Consider the following 21,702-nt stretch of genomic DNA (forward strand, 5'->3'; position numbering starts at 1 on the left):
ATGTGTTGGGGGTGGACAGTGTGATTTACATCCAGTCCTGTCCAATGGGTGTATTGTAGCTGAAGTAAATAATTTATTATGAACAGCAATAAAAATTGATATCTAATATTAATCATAATTACAGGATTTATTAGATGGACAGGAATAAACAAGCATCTTCTACCTTTTCAGTCACTTTATAGATAGACTGTTGACTATATATAAATAATATATGTGTATAATATGACTGAAGATACTAATAATAAGCTGGTCAGCTGTGGACAGGTATCTTTATCTCAAATATTTAAAAAGATCAAACTCCAGGTACATTAAACAGAAAAAATCAATTTATTCGAACAAATGAAATCATGTCCAGTTGTTGAAAAACTCTTTTTTCCTCGTGGCTTGTGAAATTAATCATTTAAATGTGACGTTTAACACTAAAAAAATAATACAAATCACAGGCAAAATATGAAAAAATGTTGTCATAACAAAATAAGAATATTGGAGCAGAAATCCAGTTTATGATCATTATTTAAATTAAGCAACAAAAATTTTATGTTTACACCGACCAGTCACATGATCAGTAAGCATGACGTCAGTGGGAAGCTAAAAACACCAAAAATAACTTTTTACAAATGAATGTAATTTCTCCGTAGATCCTTCCTTCTGTTGGTGATGAACAGCGCCCCCTGCAGCCGCACATGGGGATTAACTGTGTAGAGAAAACCCGAAGAACCTGAGGAGCTGCTGCCCGAACAGATCCACCAAACTGTTCAGAACTCTTCATGTTTAAAGTTTCCTGCTGAATATTGGAGATAAACTCTGGTTTTTCATAACTTCAGATTCTTTTGCACTGATCTCAGTTCAGCTTCACTCTGATTCAGCTCCTCTGTATTTGAGTGATTTCTGTAAAGTTTATCTGGGATCATTTGACTTTACTCGTGTAAAACACGCTGCCGATCTTCTGTCGGAGCTCTTTGCAGTTCAACCCGTAGATGATGGGGTTCAGCGCCGGGGGCACGACATGAAACAGGACGGACGCCACTTTGCCCCCGTCCGCCCACTGGGGGTTCCGGTGCATGATCATCGGGGTGAACGACGCCACCAGCATGATGACGTACACGGCCAGGTGGGAGGCGCAGGTCTGCAGCGCCTTGCTGCTCAGCCCCTTGTTCCTGCTGCTGAAGCACATGATGGCGATCCTCAGGTAGGTGAGCGTGACGCTGCCCAGGGAGGAGCCCAGGATGACCACGGCGCTGCCGAGGCCGTAGATGTGGTTGATGAGGAGGTTCTGGCAGGAGAGCTTAAACAAGGAGGCGTTATCGCAGAACGGGTTGCTGATCAGCCTCCTGCAGCGCGTCAGGCGGACGGTGAGGCCCAGGAGGATCGCCACGGAGACGAAGGCCGCCACCCAGGCCCCGGCCGACAGCCTCACCACCATCCGGGAGGTCATGATGGAGGCGTACCGCAGCGGGTTGCAGATGGCCACGTAGCGGTCGAAGGCCATGATCATCAGCACCGCGTGGGAGGTGGCTGCATGGAAGTGACTGGCGAAGGCCTGAAGAACGCACTCATAGAAGCGGATGTAGCGCTGCGGCGTGGGAGTGAAGACGTCGCTCAGCAGCCGAGGGATGACCGCGGTCGCTCCGAACGCGTCGTTGATGCTCATGTTGCAGAAGAGCAGGTACATGGGCTGGTGGAGGCTCGGCTCGGTGCAGATCAGCAGCACCAGGCCCAGGTTAGACACCATGATGAAGACGTAGATGAGGAGGAGCAGGACGAAGGCAGGAACAGAGGCCCCGGGGCTGACCTTTAACCCCTCCATGGATAAAATATCAGCACTGAACGTCTGGTTCTCCATGACGCTGAGCAGAGAGAGAAACAGAAAACTCATTTCAAATCAGTTCAACAGAAACAGATCAGAGTGAGTCTGAGCTGCACAAACATGTTGAATAAATAAAGTTTCCAGTTGAACATGTTCACGTCATGTGTGTTTATTTATTTTCTCTGACTGAGCAACATGGACTGAAACGTTTCCACACGTGTTCAGAACCTGGAACATGTGGAACACAGAAGAAGAAAATCAGTCTTACACTCGTTTCATTTATTATGTTTCAATGACTTCACTGCAGCTGAAGTTTCTCTTTGTTCGACTCTAATGTTTCAAAAATCTATGAATACATTGAGGTGATGAAAACGACAAACTGATCAAATATCAAATACAATGAAGTGAGCTCCTGAGATGAGACATGTGGAATCTGATTTTACAGTTTAGTGCTGATGTGACTCCTCAAAATACTCGTGAATAATAAGTTCTTCAAACTGTCACATGAAATAAAATCTTTACAGAAATAAAAGAGAAACTGACACAACCATGTGAAGCTCAGGAGACAAACTGGAAACACAACAAACGTCCTCATCGAACAGACCAACGTCCTCTGAGCAGAAGAATCAGGGACACGTCTCCATCACGTGTTTCAACTTCAAGGCTCAAACCGAAGCAAGTGACCATTCAAGCAGATTTCGACTTCAATTCATTTATTATATTAAAACTCTGACATTTTATCCTGAAATGTACAAATGTTAAAAAATCTTTACATAATAAAACTGAAGATTTCTGGAAAAAACGAATTTCAATCAAAACTGAAATAAAGAAAGTTTTCATTATTTTCTTTACAGTATTCACTAAAATCTTGTAGAAACAAATAAACTAAAATCTCTGGTTTGACCTTAAAGTTATGATTAAAAGTTGATTCATGTTTCTTATGTTTTCATTATTAACATTAATAATGTTTCATATGTGAAACACATATATCTACGATATGTCTCAGATGAAAATGAAAAGTAAACTGTGTGTGTGAGTGTGTGAGTGTGTCCTGTTTACCTGTGATAACGAGGACGTCCTCCTGCCGGACCCGTCTCACACTCGTCTTTTATAACCTGACTCTTCTTCTTCTTGACTCTCGTTCTTCAGTTTGTTGTGTTGCTCATCACTTTGTCTCCAGGCAACCGTTGCTGTCATCATCAAGCATGTTGTGGATGTTTGAGTCGGTTTTACTGCTCATCTGGTTCCTGTTAACATCTGTTAACATCTGTGAGTATCAGATCAGCCGATGAACATGTGGATGATTCAGCAGCTGAAGAGCCAGATGTTTCATTGCCAGCGATTGCTTAATGTTATTGTTGTGCATTTGATAATACAAATCTTGAATCTTGAATCTTGAATCTTCCTTCAGGAGGAGGAGACCAAACATGGACATAAAGAGAGGAAACACTGAACTGATGATGTAACACAAATATCACATGACCCATCATGTTCATCTGTGGAGAAACTTACAAACAAATAAACTAATAGTCGTGTGTTGTTGGTTTGTAAATCCAAACATAGATTTTAAATAAAGACGACGACTCGTCTCCACTTCCTCTAATGAAGCATAAATATCTCAGATTCAAACGCTGCCATCTTGTGGTGATGACGTCATTTACAGTTGGAGTCAGCAGAAGTGATGGTGGAGCTGTGGTGTCGATGCCTCGGTCATACACATATCTGACCAATCAGGAGTCAGAGCAGCTGTCAATCATCACGTCTCAGCCTGTTTTCATAAAATAACGGATTCAATCCAAAGGATCAGAAACACGTGAACAAACAAGAGAGAAGAACGAGCTGAAACCACGAGACACAGAATTCAATTCATTTACAGGAACATGTGAAGACAGAAGACGTTCTAAAGCTTTAGTGTTTTATTTATTTATGTTATGTATATTTTCATTGAATTCATATTAGAGTCAATTTGATTTATTAAGCTCTTCGATCACTTCTTGGATGAAACCACAGAGCGACGCACGGTTTCATTTTCTCAACCTTGAGGTCTGTGGTTTTTCTTTGTGAACAGGATGCTGATTTTCTCTCGGACCGTTTTGATCTGCAGTCCGTAGATGACGGCGTTCATGGCGGGAGGAACCACGTGGAACATGATGGAGGCCAGCTTCCTGTGGTCGGACAGGCTGGGGAAACGATGGAGGATGATGATGATGGAGCCGGAGACAAACATGATGATGTAGAGGGCGAGGTGGGAGGCGCAGGTCTGCAGCGCCCGGTGGTTCAGCCCCTTGTTCCTGCTGCTCAGACACACCATGGCGATCCTCAGGTAGGTGAGCGTGACGCTGCCGAGGGAGGAGCCCAGCAGGACCACGGTGTAGCCGAGGCCGTAGATGTTGTTGATGAGGACACTTTCACAGGACAGTTTGAACAAGGAGGCGTTGTCACAGAACGGGTTGAATATGATCCGCCTGCAGCGCGACAGCCGGACGCTGAGGCCCACGAGCACGGCCACCAGGAGGAGAGAAACCGTCCACGCCGACACCGACAGATTCACCAGCATCTTGTTGGTCATGATGGCGGCGTACCGCAGCGGGTTGCAGATGGCCACGTAGCGGTCGAAGGCCATGATCATCAGCACGGTGTGAGTGGCGCTCGCGTGGAGGTGAGCGCAGAACGCCTGAACCGCGCAGTCCACGTAAGAAATGTATCGGTCCGAACCCGGGAGGAAGACGCCGCTCAGCAGCCGAGGGATGACCACGGTGGCTCCGAACGCGTCGTTGATGCTCATGTTGCAGAAGAGCAGGTACATGGGCTGGTGGAGGCTCGGCTCGGTGCAGATCAGCAGCACCAGGCCCAGGTTAGACACCATGATGAAGACGTAGATGAGGAGGAGCAGGACGAAGGCAGGAACAGAGGCCCCGGGGCTGACCTTTAACCCCTCCAGCTGCAGAAGATCCAGGCTGACGTTGTTCATCCTGCAGAGGAACGATCATGATCAGCTGTCAATCAACACCTGAGAACAAAGACAGATCAGAAACCTTCAACTCAAGTTTTACACCGAAACAACTTCAAAATATGAATTCACTTTGTTAAATGTATTTGTAACGACTCAACTGATGACGTAGATAAAAAGATTTCAAATTCCATTTTTGTGTAAAAGATAAATGTCGTGTAACAATGTCTCTTTGTCACCGTGCGTTCTCCGTCAGGAATCAAGGGAAACAGGTGCGTGTGTCTCAGCAGCTTCTTTATTTGCGCCGACACAAACAATTTACACAAACATAACTTCTTCACAAGCATATAATAGCTTTGCTTTGCAGCCTAGCACTCGGCCTGTCTCCTGGAGACGCTCGTCCCGCGGCCCGGCGCTCTACCGCCGCTGAAGGGAGAGAGTTGAACTGGATCACCTGTTTACAATTAGACTCTCTCCCTGGCACCGATCCCAGAACCCCCCTCCCCCCTCCTGTAGCCGACGCTGACCATCCCCCGCTACCACACAAGTGTTTTTAGGTTGTAAAGACATTCACCCCCCCCACACCCACACATATACACACGCACAGACAAACACGCACAAAAACACACACGTTTGTACTTCTATCTTAGTGAGGACACTCATTGGTATAATGCATTATTTAACCAAACCATCCAAACTAAATGTGTAACACTGACTCTGACTCAAATCTATCATCACCCAGAACCCGATTCTAACCCAGAACCCGATTCTAACCCAGAACCCGATTCTAACCCAGAACCCGATTCTAACCCAGAACCCGATTCTAACCCAGAACCCGATTCTAACTGTTAGGAATTTCAAACTTTTAACTATAGGTTGTGTCTGAAAGAACTCTTAACAATAAAGATAGAAGTAGTTTTAGCTAGATATTAGGCATTCATACAAATTATTTTAATAATAACCTTTCCTTCCTAGGGTTTAATCTACAAATTAAGAATTAATGTTTCACTAGTTCTCATTTCTATTAAAGTGTTATTCCCTCAGATTCATTAAACTCACATAGAGTTCAGGAGCTGTCTGATAAGTCTCCAGGTTGGAGTCACAACGATGGTCCGTCTCACAGCTGTCCTGATAGGAGAGAGACGAGAGAGTTTGTTGTGGCTCATATGCAGCAGCAGAGACGGCTGGAGCAAGACACTTTCTACTCAAGGCTAAATTATGAGACAACATCAGACTGTCAGGGTAGATAGAGTTGCCCTAGCAACCGGCAGAGTAGCATAGAAGCATGACAGAGAGCGGCAGGGCCGGGTCTAGACAGGCATGTATGAGGGGGCAGCCACAAATCTTGAGGGGGCATTGTGCTTTATTATATTATTATTATTATAAATTGGGATTTAGTTTGAGGGGGCACAACATTTATTTGAGGGGGCCAGGCCCCCTCTTGCCCCTGCCTAGACCCGGCCCTGGAGAGCGGCTCCCTGTCACTTCCTGGATTTGGTGACAAGAGGCGTGGGACTGCGGCTGGACCAATAAGGGAGATCCAAAGTGATTTGCGGTGACTCCCCTCCAAATATTCATAACCAATCACATCAAATCTACTGTTATAATTATACCAAACCCCTGCTGTTCGGGGCCATTTTCATCTTCCTACTGCTAACTTAATTAGCATAGGCTGTGATAATTGTCCATAGCTATGAATAACTCTTCATTGTATCTTTAAATAAAACATTTGATTGAACCAAAATCTTGGATCGGCTTATCTCATACATAGGATAAACCAACACGCCTTAACATAACCCAGAACCAGATTCTAACCCAGAACCCGATTCTAACCCAGAACCTGATTCTAACCCTGAACCTGATTCTAACCCTGAACCCGATTCTAACCCAGAACCTGATTCTAACCCAGAACCTGATTCTAACCCTGAACCTGATTCTAACCCTGAACCTGATTCTAACCCAGAACCTGATTCTAACCCTGAACCTGATTCTAACCCTGAACCTGATTCTAACCCAGAACCCGATTCTAACCCTGAACCTGATTCTAACCCTGAACCAGGTCTTAACCCTCAAACAGTCCATTAAAGGTCAGAAGGTAGGGACTGGCCCAAACGTCCTCACAAAGAAATCTGTACAAGAGCACACACACACACACACACACACACATACACACACACACACACACTTGTTGATAAACGTTAGTGTGAGTTTCAAACAGAGAAAAACATCACATCTCATATTGATGATTGATTTTATCAACGTGTTAAAAACTAGATTCAAATGTTTGACTTTTTCTTTTGATTGAATTAGAGTTAAACAGTGTGTGTGTGTGTGTGTGTGTGTGTGTCTGTGTGTGTGTGTGTGTGTGTGTGTGTTGCATCACATGTAGATAAATCCTGATTTCATATCAAACCAGCTTTAAATAAAAAAATGTTTATATGAAATGAGACAAGTTGAGCTGCAGCTTCATGAGAGTGCACGTGAACATGCACTCGTATTCCAGTGAAACATAAATGTGTCTGTGCATTAGGTCAAAGGTCAAATCACCACAGACTTAAACCAGTTCCTGGCTTCACGACGTCCTGATAAACTCAGTCTCAGAAAAACATTTAAAAACTGATGTTACACAAGTTAACATTTATTCATCACATCACACATGTTCTGTTATCACTGTGTGTGTGTCTGTTTGTGTGTGTCTGTGTGTGTGTGTGTGTGTGTGTTTACCTGTGGTGAACCTCCTCCAGTCACATCAGACCTGGACTGACTCACATCTTATAAGACAACGCAGCGTCTAGAGGTCGTGACGTCAGCGGACGATCCAACACCCTGAAGACGTTCATCACTTCATGTGTGTGTGTGTGTGTGTGTGTGTGTGTGTGTGTGTGTGTGTGTGTGTGTGTGTGTGTGTTATGATATTATAACATAACAAAGTGAACGGTTCAGTTTGAATAAAGTTGACTTTTAATCTTTTCACAAACATGGTCAAACTTATTTTTAAGACAAATATCAGCAGCAGAATTATTGGAAAACATTTTCAGTGGAATCAGTGACTTCACTTCCTGCTGAACAGGATGCTGATTTTCTCTCGGACCGTTTTGATCTGCAGTCCGTAGATGACGGCGTTCATGGCGGGAGGAACCACGTGGAACATGATGGAGGCCAGCTTCCTGTGGTCGGACAGGCTGGGGAAACGATGGAGGATGATGATGATGGAGCCGGAGACAAACATGATGATGTAGAGGGCGAGGTGGGAGGCGCAGGTCTGCAGCGCCCGGTGGTTCAGCCCCTTGTTCCTGCTGCTCAGACACACCATGGCGATCCTCAGGTAGGTGAGCGTGACGCTGCCGAGGGAGGAGCCCAGCAGGACCACGGTGTAGCCGAGGCCGTAGATGTTGTTGATGAGGACACTTTCACAGGACAGTTTGAACAAGGAGGCGTTGTCACAGAACGGGTTGAATATGATCCGCCTGCAGCGCGACAGCCGGACGCTGAGGCCCACGAGCACGGCCACCAGGAGGAGAGAAACCGTCCACGCCGACACCGACAGATTCACCAGCATCTTGTTGGTCATGATGGCGGCGTACCGCAGCGGGTTGCAGATGGCCACGTAGCGGTCGAAGGCCATGATCATCAGCACGGTGTGAGTGGCGCTCGCGTGGAGGTGAGCGCAGAACGCCTGAACCGCGCAGTCCACGTAAGAAATGTATCGGTCCGAACCCGGGAGGAAGACGCCGCTCAGCAGCCGAGGGATGACCACGGTGGCTCCGAACGCGTCGTTGATGCTCATGTTGCAGAAGAGCAGGTACATGGGCTGGTGGAGGCTCGGCTCGGTGCAGATCAGCAGCACCAGGCCCAGGTTAGACACCATGATGAAGACGTAGATGAGGAGGAGCAGGACGAAGGCAGGAACAGAGGCCCCGGGGCTGACCTTTAACCCCTCCAGCTGCAGAAGATCCACGCTGACGTTGTTCATCCTGCAGAGGAACGATCATGATCAGCTGTCAATCAACACCTGAGAACAAAGACAGATCAGAAACCTTCAACTCAAGTTTTACACCGAAACAACTTCAAAATATGAATTCACTTTGTTAAATGTATTTGTAACGACTCAACTGATGACGTAGATAAAAAGATTTCAAATTCCATTTTTGTGTAAAAGATAAATGTCGTGTAACAATGTCTCTTTGTCACCGTGCGTTCTCCGTCAGGAATCAAGGGAAACAGGTGCGTGTGTCTCAGCAGCTTCTTTATTTGCGCCGACACAAACAATTTACACAAACATAACTTCTTCACAAGCATATAATAGCTTTGCTTTGCAGCCTAGCACTCGGCCTGTCTCCTGGAGACGCTCGTCCCGCGGCCCGGCGCTCTACCGCCGCTGAAGGGAGAGAGTTGAACTGGATCACCTGTTTACAATTAGACTCTCTCCCTGGCACCGATCCCAGAACCCCCCCCCCTCCCCCCTCCTGTAGCCGACGCTGACCATCCCCCGCTACCACACAAGTGTTTTAAGTTGTAAAGACATTCACCCCCCCCACACACACACATATACACACGCACAGACAAACACGCACAAAAACACACACGTTTGTACTTCTATCTTAGTGAGGACACTCATTGGTATAATGCATTATTTAACCAAACCATCCAAACTAAATGTGTAACACTGACTCTGACTCAAATCTATCATCACCCAGAACCCGATTCTAACCCAGAACCCGATTCTAACCCAGAACCCGATTCTAACCCAGAACCCGATTCTAACCCAGAACCCGATTCTAACCCAGAACCCGATTCTAACCCAGAACCCGATTCTAACCCAGAACCCGATTCTAACTGTTAGGAATTTCAAACTTTTAACTATAGGTTGTGTCTGAAAGAACTCTTAACAATAAAGATAGAAGTAGTTTTAGCTAGATATTAGGCATTCATACAAATTATTTTAATAATAACCTTTCCTTCCTAGGGTTTAATCTACAAATTAAGAATTAATGTTTCACTAGTTCTCATTTCTATTAAAGTGTTATTCCCTCAGATTCATTAAACTCACATAGAGTTCAGGAGCTGTCTGATAAGTCTCCAGGTTGGAGTCACAACGATGGTCCGTCTCACAGCTGTCCTGATAGGAGAGAGACGAGAGAGTTTGTTGTGGCTCATATGCAGCAGCAGAGACGGCTGGAGCAAGACACTTTCTACTCAAGGCTAAATTATGAGACAACATCAGACTGTCAGGGTAGATAGAGTTGCCCTAGCAACCGGCAGAGTAGCATAGAAGCATGACAGAGAGCGGCAGGGCCGGGTCTAGACAGGCATGTATGAGGGGGCAGCCACAAATCTTGAGGGGGCATTGTGCTTTATTATATTATTATTATTATAAATTGGGATTTAGTTTGAGGGGGCACAACATTTATTTGAGGGGGCCAGGCCCCCTCTTGCCCCTGCCTAGACCCGGCCCTGGAGAGCGGCTCCCTGTCACTTCCTGGATTTGGTGACAAGAGGCGTGGGACTGCGGCTGGACCAATAAGGGAGATCCAAAGTGATTTGCGGTGACTCCCCTCCAAATATTCATAACCAATCACATCAAATCTACTGTTATAATTATACCAAACCCCTTCTGTTCGGGGCCATTTTCATCTTCCTACTGCTAACTTAATTAGCATAGGCTGTGATAATTGTCCATAGCTATGAATAACTCTTCATTGTATCTTTAAATAAAACATTTGATTGAACCAAAATCTTGGATCGGCTTATCTCATACATAGGATAAACCAACACGCCTTAACATAACCCAGAACCAGATTCTAACCCAGAACCCGATTCTAACCCAGAACCTGATTCTAACCCTGAACCTGATTCTAACCCTGAACCCGATTCTAACCCAGAACCTGATTCTAACCCAGAACCTGATTCTAACCCTGAACCTGATTCTAACCCTGAACCTGATTCTAACCCTGAACCTGATTCTAACCCTGAACCTGATTCTAACCCTGAACCTGATTCTAACCCTGAACCTGATTCTAACCCAGAACCCGATTCTAACCCTGAACCAGGTCTTAACCCTCAAACAGTCCATTAAAGGTCAGAAGGTAGGGACTGGCCCAAACGTCCTCACAAAGAAATCTGTACAAGAGCACACACACACACACACACACACACACACACACACACACACACACACACACACACACACACACACATACACACACACACACACACACTTGTTGATAAACGTTAGTGTGAGTTTCAAACAGAGAAAAACATCACATCTCATATTGATGATTGATTTTATCAACGTGTTAAAAACAAGATTCAAATGTTTGACTTTTTCTTTTGATTGAATTAGAGTTAAACAGTGTGTGTGTGTGTGTGTGTGTGTCTGTGTGTGTGTGTGTGTGTGTGTGTGTTGCATCACATGTAGATAAATCCTGATTTCATATCAAACCAGCTTTAAATAAAAAAATGTTTATATGAAATGAGACAAGTTGAGCTGCAGCTTCATGAGAGTGCACGTGAACATGCACTCTTATTCCAGTGAAACATAAATGTGTCTGTGCATTAGGTCAAAGGTCAAATCACCACAGACTTAAACCAGTTCCTGGCTTCACGACGTCCTGATAAACTCAGTCTCAGAAAAACATTTAAAAACTGATGTTACACAAGTTAACATTTATTCATCACATCACACATGTTCTGTTATCACTGTGTGTGTGTCTGTTTGTGTGTGTCTGTGTCTGTGTGTGTGTGTGTGTGTGTGTGTGTTTACCTGTGGTGAACCTCCTCCAGTCACATCAGACCTGGACTGACTCACATCTTATAAGACAACGCAGCGTCTAGAGGTCATGACGTCAGCGGACGATCCAACACCCTGAAGACGTTCATCACTTCATGTGTGTGTGTGTGTGTGTTTGTGTGTGTGTGTGTGTGTGTGTGTGTGTGTGTGTGTGTGTGTGTGTGTGTGTGTGTGTGTGTGTGTGTGTGTGTGTGTGTGTTATGATATTATAACATAACAAAGTGAACGGTTCAGTTTGAATAAAGTTGACTTTTAATCTTTTCACAAACATGGTCAAACTTATTTTTAAGACAAATATCAGCAGCAGAATTATTGGAAAACATTTTCAGTGGAATCAGTGACTTCACTTCCTGCTGAACAGGATGCTGATTTTCTCTCGGACCGTTTTGATCTGCAGTCCGTAGATGACGGCGTTCATGGCGGGAGGAACCACGTGGAACATGATGGAGGCCAGCTTCCTGTGGTCGGACAGGCTGGGGAAACGATGGAGGATGATGATGATGGAGCCGGAGACAAACATGATGATGTAGAGGGCGAGGTGGGAGGCGCAGGTCTGCAGCGCCCGGTGGTTCAGCCCCTTGTTCCTGCTGCTCAGACACACCATGGCGATCCTCAGGTAGGTGAGCGTGACGCTGCCGAGGGAGGAGCCCAGCAGGACCACGGTGTAGCCGAGGCCGTAGATGTTGTTGATGAGGACACTTTCACAGGACAGTTTGAACAAGGAGGCGTTGTCACAGAACGGGTTGAATATGATCCGCCTGCAGCGCGACAGCCGGACGCTGAGGCCCACGAGCACGGCCACCAGGAGGAGAGAAACCGTCCACGCCGACACCGACAGATTCACCAGCATCTTGTTGGTCATGATGGCGGCGTACCGCAGCGGGTTGCAGATGGCCACATAGCGGTCGAAGGCCATGATCATCAGCACGGTGTGAGTGGCGCTCGCGTGGAGGTGACCGCAGAACGCCTGAACCGCGCAGTCCACGTAAGAAATGTATCGGTCCGAACCCGGGAGGAAGACGCCGCTCAGCAGCCGAGGGATGACCACGGTCGCTCCAAACGCGTCGTTGATGCTCATGTTGCAGAAGAGCAGGTACATGGGCTGGTGGAGGCTCGGCTCGGTGCAGATCAGCAGCACCAGGCCCAGGTTAGACACCATGATGAAGACGTAGATGAGGAGGAGCAGGACGAAGGCAGGAACAGAGGCCCCGGGGCTGACCTTTAACCCCTCCAGCTGCAGAAGATCCACGCTGACGTTGTTCATCCTGCAGAGGAACGATCATGATCAGCTGTCAATCAACACCTGAGAACAAAGACAGATCAGAAACCTTCAATTCAAGTTGATTAAAGAATTAAGAATTAAAGATTTTAAAGAATCAAGATTTTATTGATTTTAATCATAAAAAACGAAATAATGAACCTGTTCAACAAACATATAGAAAAAACTGATTCCTTGATCTGTTTTATTATTAAAAAAAACAACTTAACTCAATTTAAAATCATCAGGCGAAACGTTTTTGTGCGCAAAAATATGTTTTTTTATTTTGTAACCTGGTTGGATTGTGCTCTTTGGACAAATAAACTTAAACAAGTTTTGACACAGAAGTAACTAGTTCAATATTATTATGATGTATGGTATATTATATAAAATTGTACATACTTGACACACACTAAAGTAGCTCTGTCTTAGGGTAGAGCTAATGGGGATCCTTCTAAATAAACAAATAAACACACACACATATATATACAATGTTACATGTTGAAAAATATATACAGTCCTGTGAAAAAGTATTTGCCCTCTTCCTGGTTTCTTATTATATTACATATGTGGTTAATCACAGTTCATTCGTGATTTATCAAGGGGGGGGAAATTACTTTTTCGCATAGGGCCAGGTAGATTTGATAGCTTTCTCCCTTAATAAATGAAATCATCATTTAAAAACAGCATTTTGTATTTACTTGGGCTATCTTTGTCTAATATGAACATTTGTTTGATCTGAATCATTTAAGTGTCACAAATATTCAAAAAAATAAAAAAACAGGAAGGGGGCAAATACTTTTTCACAGCACTGTATATATAAAATAAAATGAAAACAATCATATGATAAAAATAAAGTAAAATCTTGTTTTTTCACTTTGAAACGAGACAAATCAAACACAACCTCAGCAGCTGAGTTTATATGAATCACAGCTTATAACAATGACACGAAATAAAAACATCACAACTTTTATTTAAACGTTTCTGGTTGATGAAAATACAAGAATAACATTTTACACATCAAACTGTTTCACTGAATTAAATCTCATGAAGTGACAGAAATGTAACAAATCCAAAGAGATTAACACAAAGCTGTGTGTGTGTGTCTGTGTGTGTGTGTCTGGTCCCCACAAATCCAAAGATTTGTTTGAGGGTTAATATTCGATAGAGTAAGGTTAGTTATTTTGATGCTTTAGTTAAGGTTAGATTAAGGGTTAGTGTTAGGTTAGTTATTCCAATGCTATAGTTAAGGTAAGATTAAGGGTTAGTGTTAGGTTAGTTATTCCAATGCTATAGTTAAGGTAAGATTAAGGGTTAGTGTTAGGTTAGTTATTCCAATGCTATAGTTAAGGTAAGATTAAGGGTTAGTGTTAGGTTAGTTATTCCGATGCTATAGTTAAGGTAAGATTAAGGGTTAGTGTTAGGTTAGTTATTCCGATGCTATAGTTAAGGTAAGATTAAGGGTTAGTGTTAGGTTAGTTATTCCGATGCTATAGTTAAGGTAAGATTAAGGGTTAGTGTTAGGTTAGTTATTCCGATGCTATAGTTAAGGTAAGATTAAGGGTTAGTCGTCCTCTCAGCGGTGGAGATGTGCACGGCGGTGTTTACCTGTCGAACGCCCACCTCTCTCACCGCAGCTGGACCGACTCTCTCGTCTTATTAGTCGACAGCATCGTGGTGACGTCATCACTTCTGAACATGTGGTTCATCAACTTTCATCCAATCAGCTTTGGTCACGTGCCATTGTCTCAAGTTCATCAAATGTGACTGCAGCCTACACCCCCCCTGATGCTAATGCTAAGCTGGCAATGAAAGAGCCTCATGCTGCCATTAGCAGACGTCCGACATCACACCCGGAGGCGGCCTGAAGACTGTGCTCCCCAAATCCACCAACATGTCTCCTGCACCACGAGAGGGGTCAAGACTTTGGACCATGTTTACAGCAGCATGGCTGGTGCTCACAAAGCCGTCCCCCTCCCCCACCTAGGACAGTCTGACCACCTCTCTTTGTTCCTTCTCCCAAAATACACACCACTCATCAAACATGTGAAACCCACAGTGAGGGACGTGTGGCCAGACGGAGCCGACACTGCACTACAGCTCCGGTTTGAACACACAGACTGGAGGGCGTTTGCCACTCAGGCCACACTGGACTCCCACACGGACATCGACTCCTATGCCTCTTCCGTTCTGGACTTCATCAACACCAACATCAACAGTGTCACCACCCTCAAACGTATCACCACATTCCCTAACCAGAAGCCATGGATGAACAAAGAGGTCCGCCTATTGCTGAAGGCACGAGACACCGCTTTCAGATCAGGTGATGCTCAGGCCTACAGCTCATCCAGGGCTCATCTGAAGAGGGGCATCAAGAAGGCCAAGCACTGCCACAAGCTAAGGATTGAGGAGCACTTGAAGAACAACTCCGACCCCAGATGTATGTGGCAAGGCATCCAGGCCTTAACAGACTACAAACCCACCAACACCACCCCCCAAAACAGTGATGCCTCCTTCCCTGACGAGCTTAACAGCTTTTATGCTCGCTTTCACAGGGACAACCAGGAGGCAGCCACCAAGGCTGTGCTCACTTCTGACCACCAGCCCCTCACACTCTCCTCCATCGACGTGTGTGCTGCACTGAGCAGGATCAATGCACGTGGCCCTGGTGGCATCCCCGGACGCGTGCTCAGGGCCTGTGCTGGGCAGCTAGCTGAGGTCTTCACTGACATGTTCAACCTGTCACTGGCCCAAGCAGCTGTCCCCACGTGCTTTAAAACCACCTCCATCGTGCCGGCGCCAAAACACTCCACTGCAGCGAGCCTCAACGACTTCCGCCCCGTTGCACTCACCCCCACCATTATGAAGTGCTTCGAGAGGATGGTCCTGGCTCACCTCAAAACCTGTTTACCACCCACACTGGACCCCTTCCAATTCGCCTACCGCCAGAACAGGAGTACAGAGGACGCCATCTGCACGGCACTTCACTCTGCACTTTCTCACCTGGACAATAACAACTCCTATGTTAGAATGCTGTTCATAGACTTCAGTTCAGCTTTCACCACCATCATCCCCTCCAAACTGATCATGAAACTCGGTGACCTCGGCATCAACACTTCCCTCTGCAACGGGATACTGGACTTCCTATCCAACAGACCCCAGTCTGTTAGGTTAGAGAACCACACCTCCTCCACCCTCATCCTGAACACCGGCGTGCCACAGGGCTGTGTGCTGAGTCCTCTCCTCTACTCCCTCTTCACCCACGACTGCACACCTGTTCATGGTTCTAACAACATTGTAAAGTTTGCAGACGATACAACGGTGATCGGCCTCATCAGCAACAACGATGAGTCTGCCTACAGAGAAGAGGTCCAGCACCTGGCGGAGTGGTGCACCGACAACAACCTGGCTCTCAACACAAAGAAGACCAAAGAGCTCATTGTGGACTTCAGGCAGATAGGTGGCACACACACCCCCCCCCCATCCATATCAACGGGACGGAGGTTGAGCGTGTCACCAGCTTCAAGTTCCTGGGTGTCCACATCTCTGATGACGTCTCTTGGACTCTCAACACCTCAACCCTGGTCAAGAAATCACACCAGCGTCTCTTCTTCCTGAGGAGACTGAAGAAGGCCCAGCTGTCTCCTCAGATCCTGGTGAATTTCTACCGCTGCACCATCGAGAGCATCCTCACCAACTGCATCTCGGTGTGGTATGGCAGCTGCACTGTTGCGGACCGCCAGAGTGCCTGCGCGTTGGCGCGAATGTGCCGGGAGCCAGTGAAATCACGTGGTCACTCGAGCGGAGCTCCGGAGCTCGGTCGCTGGACCGGAAAAGGGAGCGAATTGTCTCGTGCTCCGTGATGGGATGAAGCTTCGTCTTCTTCTGTAGCAGCGGAGATCGTGCTGCTTTACAGGAACGTGCGGCTGCTTGTAGCCGTGGTAGATCGTTTGGAAAAAGAAAAAGTCCGTGTGGGAAAGTGTCTCAGTCTGTGTCTCACTCGCCCAGCGAGTGAATTTCCTGTTTCGGCCTTTTCAAGTTAAAATAACTAAAAGTCCTTTCGAAATAAACTTCGACTGAAGATAAGAATAATGAAAATGAAATGAATTAAACAAACGTGGTAATCGCCTCCTTTAGGACTGGAACACATGGTCAGACCTGGAGAGGCCTGGATGTTACGTCAGTGCTGGAGTAAAAAAGCAGAGATTTCTGTGAGCTCAGCAGTCTTGTACCCCTGAAAGGAGGCCAGCCTCCTTGAGAAGGGGGGTCATGGGTCAGCTGGCTCTCAGCCAATTGAAGGTCAGAAGTCAAGTCTCAGGGAGCGGCTGAAAGATGGGGTCCTCAACGGACCCAGGAAGTGATTTGCTACCACATGGAGATAAGATCTCCATGCTGGTTTTTTTATTAGAGGGGAAACTCTAGGCTGGTCTCAGCATTGCCTGAAGGCCTCATTTACAACTCTTTGTTCAAAGTCAGATCACTGGGCCTCCCCAACACACGTCATGATACACCTATGTATCGATTTTTGTGAAGACCGGTCAATGTGAACACGTTCCGTGGGTCTCAGGTGGCCCTGTTAAGCCATTTTGCGACGCCCATTGAAAATTCCTCCAGAATACGTAAATTTTCACCACTTTAAAATTTTCTTAAAATTTTGGAAAGAATTTGAGCATGATAAAGCCTTCAAAAAAGCCAATTAATTTGCGGGAAAAATATTAATAACTAAAATTTCTAGGACTGCAAAGCAGCACTGGGCGGTTGATGCATTTTGAAGCGTTGCATGCGTTTTGCCTGAAAAAGAAAAAAATTATTGAGGAAATATTGACACATAGAGCTATTCAGGCTTGGACTCTGATCATGAGACAACAGTTTGGTGGTGATAGGACAATGCACGGTGGAGTTATGACAACATCGTCTCCTTTGGCGAAGGATGAACCTTCGCCGTACCTCAATGTTTACATGGTTTGAGGAAATGTCCCAATTCTGAGAGGGCAAGAGACGTCACCTTTGCAAGACAAAAGATTCCTTTGATATTTGACCACTGACAATGTCACTGCAGGAGTGGAGTTGTTTGTTTACGGCTCAGCATCAAAGGATTCATGGTCCATGTATGTCCGCGTTACAGAACAACGTGTTTTAATGGTGTAATAGAAATTTTCATGGACTCAGCAATACAAATATCAAACTGGAGTTTTACATCAGGACATCAGGCCCTTAATCAAGGTTACAGTCTCAGACTACTGCCTCTCTGCAGTTTACTAACCTTCAGCCCCGAGAGCCAGAGTTCCCTCACGTTTGTAATCCTGCCGACAATGCCAAATGAAATAGAAATTTTCATATAGGACACAGCAATACAATTATCAAACTGGAGTTTAATTCAAACCGTCTGCGGACGGGGCTCAAAGGTTAAGTCACAGCAAAAGACTTAACTCAATGGCAGTGAACAAAGGGACATCCATACATTTATCCTGGTTTAACTCCTCACACAGAAGAATATGGTAGTCCAATCAGCTCTCTGGATGTCCTGACAGATTGGTCAGACATTTGGTCTCCGGCCAGTATACAAAGAGATCTGCTTTGAAGTCTACCAGACAATGATATGTGGTTGTGCTCAGATGCTCTAAAAGACTCTAGGTGTGAATTCATCTTCCTCTGAGACTCCACGTCTCTGGTCAGTCACACCCAAGCGCCTCTGAAATACATTTCTCAGTAAACTTTTTCTACATAAATGTCATTTGTTTCATTAAACATTTCTGAATACAGAAATTCCCATTACAATGTCGTGTAGTCAAACGTTGACGCCATGCCACAGTCACACCGTGTGACGAAAAATCGATCAATCTGAGACCTGGTACAAGCACCTCAAAGTAAAAATGTGGAATATGCACTAAATGCAAAAATAGCAGGCTTCCTGTAGCGTTTTCCCATTGCACCTCCAGACTTTTTGTTCGTCTGGTTATGATACAACTGTGTATTGATTTTTGTGAAGATCGGTCAATGTGAACACGTTCCGGGGGTCTCCTGGGCACCGTTAAGCCATTTTGCGACGCCCATGAAAATTCCTCCACAAGAAAATAATGTGTGTACTTCGCAGCCTCGCATTAAAGTGTTTTTACTTCAGCATCATTAAGAAGAAGATTTAAAAAGAGAGTTTCAGTTTCTACAGGATCAGTGAGCAGACACACACACACACCCACACAGACACACACAAACACACACACACACACTCTGTAACGTTAAATGTGGACGAATCAGGATCAGCTGTTTGTTTTCTGTGGAAACATTAAAGAGATGTGTTGATGTTGTTGGAGCTGAAAACAAATTATCTTTGATCTTTTATCTTTGATCGTTGATCGTTGATCGTTGATCGTTGATCGTTGAACGTTGAACGTTGATCGTTGATCGTTGATCGTTGATTGTTGATCTTTGGACTTTGATCTTTGAGCTTTGATCTTTGGTATTTGATCTTTGATCAAAGCACTCATGTTGTTTCACATTTATAAAAACACCCACCTTCACATTTGGCTCATTACGCCCCCTAGTGTTTCAAACTGTCGGGACCTTTCAGGGCCGAGGTTTACGTTTCCACGTCAGGACATTACCATATTTAATACACACACACACACACTCTCACACACTCACACACACACACACACACACACACACACACTGTCCGGGTTTTTGGACTGCTGTACCCTTAATGACCACGTGGTGTCCTCAGTGTTCCTTTTTTCCTGTCACATGTGTTTTGATTTGATTGTTTCATTGTGTTCACCTGTGCGTTATGTGCTAGCCTTTATAAGTCACCTGAATCTCTTTGTGTTTGCCGAGTCTTGGAATTGACAACCTTGAGTTAAGTTACATGAGTTGATCAGAGAACCTCTTCTTTAGATACTATACCTGTGTTGAACCTTTTTTGTCTTGAGATCTTTTTGCTATAATCAGTCGGGATTCAAACACTGAGGACCCCACATGGTCATTAAGGGTACAGCAGTCCAAAAACCCTGACACACACGCGCTTCTATGATCATGAGCTGCTGCTTTAGAATCAGAATGAAATAAATCAGATGGACGATGTTGAGACACACACACGATTAGAAGTTTAATAAGAGTCCAGGTGTGAAGACAATATTATTATTACACTTTCACACTGCTGGTACTTAATGATAATTATAACAGTAATAATAATAAATGTCAATGTTTTCAGATATGTATTTTCTATACATCATATAAGTACAACGTAACGTAACATGTACCTTTTGACACATTTAATTCAATAAAGACTGAATCTGCAGTTTCTCAGTAAAACAATGAAAATGTCATTTACTTTGTTGATTAAAATCATTTATTTCCTGATTCATTATGACTTTAAAAAAAAGGTTCACTGATGAAAACATAAAAACAGAGAAGACGCATGTTTCCTCTAAATAATATATTTTAAACTTCACTGTGTTTATATGAGAATTATGAGACTTTTCTGGACTGAATCAGTTTAGACAGAAAAGTTCGTATCTCTTTGGACTGGACTCCGTAGATGATGGGGTTCAAGCTGCCGGGGACGACGTACAACAGAATGGCGGACAGCTTCCTGTAGTCAGATAACTGAGGGAAGCGATGCAGAATAACGATAAGCATTCCACATAAGAACATGATCAGGTACGACATCAGGTGTGTGCTGCAGGTCTTCAGGGCCTTACTGTTCAGAGACTTGCTCTTACTGGTCACACACACGGCTGTGATCTTAGCGTAGGTGAGAACTATGCTGCCGATAGAAGAAGAGAGCAGGACCACGGTGAACGTGAGGCCGTAGATGTTATTAATAAACGAACTCTCACAGGAGAGTTTGAACAGCGAGGCGTTGTCACAGTAAGGATTCATGATCACTGTCCTGCAGCGGTTCAGTCTTACGGTCAAACCCAGCAGAATCCCCACCAGAACAAAGGCCACGCCCCAGGCAGACACAGTCAGCTTGACCACTATGTTGTTGGTCATGATGGTGGCGTAACGCAGAGGATTACAGATGGCCACGTATCTGTCAAAGGCCATGATCATCAGTATCGTGTGAGAGGTGGTGGCGAACATGTGCGTGGTGAACGCCTGCAGCACACACTCGTAGTAGCTGATGAGGCGCTCGGAGGGAGGACGCAGGATGTCTGACAGCACCCGGGGCAACATGATGGAGTTTCCCATGATGTCATTGACGGGCAGGTTACAGAAGAGCAGGTACATGGGCTGGTGAAGGTTCTTATCTATGAAAATCACCACCAGGATGCCGATGTTTGCTATATTGATTAGGATGTAGGAGAGTAAGAAGAAGAAGAAGACGGGGTAGACAGAAACCTGTGTGACCTTTAACCCCTCCAGCTGCAGGGTGTCGCTGTTCCACGTGAAGTTTTCCATCAACCTGCAAACAGAAGCTCACGGATCAGTTTTCACATAGTTTAAATAAACAGAGTTTTAACTGCAGACGATAAATCAGGAAAAACATTAGAAATCAAAGATTTACAAGAGACAGCATTAAAACAGATGAACGACACCTTCAGTTTCTGTGAAGTTATCAAATACCGAGAGATCAAACTTCTGCTGAAGCCAGGAGCTGGATTCACTTTTATAGAGAAGTCGTAACCAGGGGCAGGGAACTCCAAACATCTGGGAATTAACCTGAACAACTTCAGAGTTCACCTTTAAACTTTTCTACCTGAAAGCAGCAGCTTGATGAAAGTGAGTCAGATGTGTGAGTGTGAACAAATTGAAGAGTGAAGCTGAACTGAGATCAGTTAGAAACACTCTGAAGTTATTAACAACCAGAGTTTATCTCCGATATTTAGCAGGAAACTGTTCAACATGAAGAATCTGAAACAGTTTGGTGGATTTGTTACAGCTGCAGCTCTTCAGGG

At 45.0% G+C, this 21,702-nt stretch overlaps 5 protein-coding genes across 5 annotated transcripts; all 5 read right to left on the bottom strand.

The window, feature by feature from the left end:
• Nucleotides 1–907: 907 nt before the first annotated feature.
• Nucleotides 908–1,876, bottom strand: LOC133019528 (olfactory receptor 52Z1P-like). The gene has a single exon (XM_061086044.1). It carries the CDS (start codon nucleotides 1,874–1,876, stop codon nucleotides 908–910), a length of 969 nt encoding a protein of 322 aa, XP_060942027.1.
• A 1,963-nt stretch (nucleotides 1,877–3,839) lies between these two features.
• LOC133019697 (putative gustatory receptor clone PTE03) lies at nucleotides 3,840–4,781 on the bottom strand. The gene has a single exon (XM_061086255.1). It carries the CDS (start codon nucleotides 4,776–4,778, stop codon nucleotides 3,840–3,842), a length of 939 nt encoding a protein of 312 aa, XP_060942238.1. The 5' UTR covers nucleotides 4,779–4,781.
• A 3,028-nt stretch (nucleotides 4,782–7,809) lies between these two features.
• On the bottom strand, nucleotides 7,810–8,730 carry LOC133019568 (putative gustatory receptor clone PTE03). The gene has a single exon (XM_061086094.1). The coding sequence runs from the start codon at nucleotides 8,728–8,730 to the stop codon at nucleotides 7,810–7,812; it is 921 nt and encodes a 306-aa protein (XP_060942077.1).
• A 3,160-nt stretch (nucleotides 8,731–11,890) lies between these two features.
• Nucleotides 11,891–12,811, bottom strand: LOC133019577 (putative gustatory receptor clone PTE03). Its single transcript, XM_061086106.1, has one exon. The coding sequence runs from the start codon at nucleotides 12,809–12,811 to the stop codon at nucleotides 11,891–11,893; it is 921 nt and encodes a 306-aa protein (XP_060942089.1).
• Nucleotides 12,812–20,269: 7,458 nt separating this feature from the next.
• On the bottom strand, nucleotides 20,270–21,208 carry LOC133019563 (olfactory receptor 8G17-like). Its single transcript, XM_061086090.1, has one exon. The coding sequence runs from the start codon at nucleotides 21,203–21,205 to the stop codon at nucleotides 20,270–20,272; it is 936 nt and encodes a 311-aa protein (XP_060942073.1). The 5' UTR covers nucleotides 21,206–21,208.
• Nucleotides 21,209–21,702: the final 494 nt, after the last annotated feature.

The sequence above is a fragment of the Limanda limanda genome, chromosome 14 (assembly GCF_963576545.1).
Source record: "Limanda limanda chromosome 14, fLimLim1.1, whole genome shotgun sequence".
In the NCBI taxonomy this organism is placed as follows: domain Eukaryota; kingdom Metazoa; phylum Chordata; class Actinopteri; order Pleuronectiformes; family Pleuronectidae; genus Limanda; species Limanda limanda.